The sequence below is a fragment of the Zea mays genome, chromosome 8 (assembly GCF_902167145.1).
Source record: "Zea mays cultivar B73 chromosome 8, Zm-B73-REFERENCE-NAM-5.0, whole genome shotgun sequence".
Lineage (NCBI taxonomy): Eukaryota > Viridiplantae > Streptophyta > Magnoliopsida > Poales > Poaceae > Zea > Zea mays.
Genome location: NC_050103.1, coordinates 108,015,655 through 108,020,820, shown reverse-complemented (window position 1 = coordinate 108,020,820; position 5,166 = coordinate 108,015,655). Strand labels below are relative to the sequence as shown.

At 52.5% G+C, this 5,166-nt stretch overlaps 1 protein-coding gene across 1 annotated transcript; it reads right to left on the bottom strand.

Annotated features, from left to right (window-relative positions):
• Nucleotides 1-674: 674 nt before the first annotated feature.
• LOC109941575 (E3 ubiquitin-protein ligase SGR9, amyloplastic) lies at nucleotides 675-1,993 on the bottom strand. The gene is given in 3 exon segments (XM_020542683.3): nucleotides 675-1,555; nucleotides 1,557-1,654; nucleotides 1,657-1,993. Coding segments are annotated over 3 exon segments (876 nt in total). The 5' UTR covers nucleotides 1,963-1,993; the 3' UTR covers nucleotides 675-1,083.
• Nucleotides 1,994-5,166: the final 3,173 nt, after the last annotated feature.

The window sequence follows — 5,166 nt, the reverse complement described above, 5'->3', positions numbered from 1 at the left end:
AGATTTGTTCTAGCTTCTTCCATCCAAATAGGTCTATCTCTACGAGCTCTAGCTTTGAAAAAAAAATTGAAACTAGAGATCAGCTTCAAGAAATCCATGAAGCTCTTCAAGGGGTGATTCACAAACACTATTTTCATACATCCTCATGAAGTTGCACGGAAATTATTCACCATGTCACTGGTTACATAACATATTATTTTGATTCTCATGTGACAGCTCACTAATCATCAAGTGTAATCAAGGAAACTAACACAAATCAATTGTATTATAGAAGCTAGAGTTCATGCGCAAGCTAAACACTCGAATCCGACTCAACAATTTGTTGAATCTGGAAAATCAAAGCTGAAATTTTCAAAGTGAAATTCTCTCAAAGAGGCCATTAGTTACCCCTTGGTAACTAGATGGCTAAACTTCAATTGGAGGCTTTTAACCATCATGTTTGCTTCTTTACGAAATATTAAAATTTAGTCGCTAAAGTTTAATCACCCTAAACCAAACAGGTTTGGCCTAGTTACTTGATCAGATATTGGTGGTGGGGGGAGGGAATCTGCGTTGTTCAACACGATCACCAAAAGCATAAAAAGCAGCCATTAGGCTGCGAAATGACGATACCCATGAACATATCATCTCCCTGCTTGAACATCGATCTGAGTCTGGCCCACAGACGCTAGAAATACAAAACTAACCGAATAATCATTGTCCTTAAAAAAGGCAACCAAATCATTCACCTCAGTTCTGATGAATAATGTTACAATATACTTCACATTTTAGTTTAAAAATAAACTAACTTACGATATATATTCGGGTAAGTAATTGGCCAACAAGTAGCAAGCGGCCATGTCAAGCATGTTCGTCACAGTTTGTTTGTCTCACGAAATAATTACACATCCATCATTCGGTATGCTCCACTCGCAGCTTCCAGCGTTTATTTCTTTTCTTTTTTTTCTTTTTGCTGGGAGAGCCATCGCCGATCACCATCGTCCCAGAATCTGACACTAGTACTTGAAACCACGTACCGCGACAGACGAAAGCAACCAAGCGCGTCCGTCCCATCCCATGGGCCATGTATGTACACTGTACGCGTCACCCGCCGCGCGCCATCCTCTCCACGCTCCGCCACAGCCGCCGCGTCTCCTTGAGCGGGTCCTCGGCGGGCAGCTCGGCGCGGCAGCACGGGCAGGTGTTGCGCCGGGCCAGCCAGCGCAGAGCGCAGCGCCAGTGGAACTGGTGCCCGCACGGCCTGAGCCCGCACACGCCGCGTCCGCCAGCAGCCATCTCCTCCCGGCAGATGGCGCACGGCGCGCCGTCCACCGCCACGGGAATCAGCGCCAGCACGGCGGCGTACGACGCGGCCCCGCTCCCCTCGCCGTCCTTCGTCCCACCGTCGCCAGCCACCGCGGCGACGGCGTCCGCGAACCGGCGGCACTTGGCAGCCGCGTCCACGTAGGGGCCGAGTGCGGCCCAGGGCGTGCCGCCGAGGCCTGAGACGGAGAGCGCGGACGCCACCACGCCGTCCACGATCACCGCGCGCCAGTCGACCGGGGAAGGGGCGGCGGCCGCGGGGGAGTAGGAGTCGCACATGGCGAGGAGGAGGAGCGCGGCGTCGAGGTCGGGCGGCTGGAGGAGGAGGTGGTGGTGGTGGGTGGAGCCGCCGCCGCCGCTGCCGCCGTCGGGGCAGAGCACCGGGAGGAGCAGGAGGAGGGAGCGGAGGAGCGCGCGGCCCAGCAGCGCGGCCTTGGCGGGGAGAGGCATCGAGCGGAGCCGCGCGAGCGCGCGCGTGAAGTGCGGCGGGGAGAGGAGGAGGAACGCGAGGCGGGATTGCAGCCGCCGCGCGTCGGCGGCCAGCGCCCGCGCGAGGCCCGGGAGCTGCACGGCTGGAACGTTGAGGAGCGCGGCCATCAGGATTTCCGTCGAGGACGGCGGCGGCGGCGGCGGCTGGCCGTGGCTGTGGTCAGCGTCCATCGGGATCGGCGTGCCAGGCCACTGGAGTGGGAGGTGGAGTGAGCTGGTGGGAAATGCACGCACTTTTTGCAGGGTGTCAGTATTTATGCCGGGGTTTTGGAGGGCAATCGAATCCGTCTTGGAACTTGCGTAAAAATCGATGCCACAGCAGGATTTAAGAAAAATCTATCCAACAGATGTTCGTAAACAAAGATAAACTAGCCGCAAGATAGAAGATGTTCGATTCTAAAGTTAAAGATAAGTTTTAATTATTGAATTTACATTAGATAGATATTGTTTGTCGCTTAAAAATAAAGTAACATCCTGACATATATGATTTAACAACTCACAAACAAATATCACTCCCAGAATCAATAAGCACTACCGGGTTTTTTTTCAGAAAAAGGCTGTAGGAGAAGATTTTATTACGATAAGAGAGAAAAAATGTACAAACCGAGAATTAAACTGTATAAAAACTTAGAAGAAAAGCAGAAGAGAGATATGGAAGGAGGGGGTGGATTTATATAGAGACAAGTCACTGAGAGAAGTAGAAGAGAAGCAGAAGAGAGAGCCGACGATAAGCGGGGACTGGTCGTGCTTACCGAGGGTCGGCGAGCAGTTGGTCCCGGCGAGGCAAGAGGTCATGTTCTTTGTGGCCTTTCGTCCTTCCGGGGTTCGGGTCCCCTTCCAGACGGTGCCGTTTTGTGTAAAAATTCTCTGAGTAACTCGCAATCCTTATAGGCATATCAGACTGAGCGCTGATGGTTCGGACATGGGGCTTCAAGGAGTTTTTCGAAGTGATCGGGGGTTTCCATAGCTAGAGGCCTTCCTCCCGTCCGGCTTACCGTAGCCGCCAACACATCGGCTCGTTGTCGTCGGCCCCTTATCCCTTTTCACATTGAGGTGGTCGTCGACGTCTTCGTCCGACCCCTTGTCACACCCAGTCCTCCATTTGTGACGACTGTCGGTGACCCTCACTACGTCCTCCCCAAACGCATGGTCGGTCGCAATGTCGAAAAGCTCCTTTGCCATTGCGGGGTCTTTCGTTCCAGCTTATGCACCAGGGTTTTGTCAGTGGTTCCCAAGGTGAAAGCGTCGATAACGTATGCGTCCGTGAGGTTGGTAAGCTGGTTGAATTATCGCGAAAAGCGCAGGATATACTCCCTCGGGGCCTCGTCGGATTTCTGTAGACAATCGTTAAGGTCCCACGGGTTTCTTGGGCGTACGTACGTGCCCTAGAAATTTCCGACGAAAATCTCTTCCATGTCCACGCTAGCTCTGGATGCACCTAGGGCCAGGTTTGTGTTGAACTCGCTAAATACGGGGGGAGGTTCCGGATTATGAAACTGTCACAATCTGCTCCACCCGCACGACACGCAAGCCTATAGTCCTCCAGCAAGAGACCAAAAGCCCATGGCCCTGACGGCTGGGGGCTTGGGCTTCGTTCCTCTTTGGGGTCAAATCGGCCCCCACGATGTTGGCTATATTGATGGTCGTCGTTCGGCCCCTTCAAATAGCTCCTCACTGCTCCCTGGATCAGGCATGCTCTGTGCTCCTTCACCTATTTTCAGGTTCCAACAGGGTGGGTCCGCTCCGGACCCGCTTCAGGCTTGAGCGGTCGTCTCACAAAGGTGTCGTTGGTTGTCGACGCTATCGTGGCGCTCCAGTCAGCCCCGGGCTCCCAATGCCATCGTGCGAGGCCTTCGGCTTGCTGCCACGTGGTGAGGATCAGCAGGCTTCAAGTTTCCAGGTAGGTCCCTCGTTCATTCTGGATTTCTGCCTCAAAGAGCTCGCTCAGGACTACTGCAGCAGATGCAATGTCCCGGCGTGTCTGAGGGAACCATGGTTGTCTGCCCTTGCCATAAGTCGGACGGTGCGGGGCACGAGCCGCTTTGATGCGCGTTTGCCAAATGCCCCGTCGCAGCTTCCCTATTCGCCATCAAGGCAGTACTCACTTCCCGATGGGGGACCTCGACCTCTCCGGGCGGGGTCCTGTCCTGGTGGCGATCCCCGACATGGTGAGTTGAGGTGAGTTGGGGCTGACGCCACGGCGCATGTCGTGGTGTTGGCAGGGTTCCCCTCGATGTCCCCTGAGAGCAAGGAGGGCCCCCCGATCGATGAGATCACGAGGCATTCTCGGGTCGAAACGTGTCTAGTCCCATTCGACGGAGAACCAGGTCTGTCTCCCGATCCTGACAGGGGGAAACTAAAAGTCGCCTAGAGGGAGGGTGAATAAGCGAAACCTGAAAATTATAAACTTTGAACACGCACTTCACCCGGGGTTAGGGATAGAAATAAATAATAGTGAATTTGGAGTGCGGAAGATAGTTCTTTTTGCTTATTAGTTGCTCAATCAATGCGTATAACTTTGGAAGCAAACTCAAAACAATGTGAGCAAGAGAACTTTAGAGAGAGAGAGAGGAGAGGGGTGAAATAAATCGAATGGTGAAGATCAACACAAGTGGACACGACGATTTGTTTACCGAGGTTCGGTTCCAAAGAACCTACTCCCTATTGAGGAAGCCACAAAGGCTAGGTCTATTTCAACCATTTCCCTCTCACAATCGGTCACCTAGACCGATCGAGTGTTTCTTCTTAATCACACGGGTCACTAAGACCCCGCAAGGATCACCACACAATTAGGTGTCTCTTGCTTGCTTTACAAAACACTTGGAAAGATTAGAAGGATAAGAAGAAAGCAACCAAGCAACAAGAGCAACAAAAGAAACACAAATCACCCTCTCTCAAGTCACTAAACACTTTTGATCACTTGACTTCATTTTGGCACTTGGAGCGGATTTGAGGCTTTGAATGTGTCTTTGGAGTGTATCTTTGCTCTTGTATTGAATGAAGAGAGTGGGATGCTTGGATTGCTTGAATGGTGGTGGTTGGGGGTATTTATATCCCCAACCACTATTCTAGCCATTAGTTGACTTCTCTGTCGATGGGCACACCGGACAGTCTGGTGGTGCACCGGCACTCCATTGTTCATTGCCTGATGCGTCTCACGTCAGCCGACCGTTGGGGTTTGGAGTTGTTGACCATTGAAGTCGTCTGTCCTTTTGGTGCACCGGACAGTCCAGTGGCACACCGGACAATCCGGTGCGATCTGACATCGCAGACTGTCTTTTGACCTCTAACGATTAGACTGTTGCGCAGTCGACCGTTGGCGAAGTTGACCGTTGCTCCGTGGTCTCACCGAACAGTCTGGTGATTTTTAGTGGA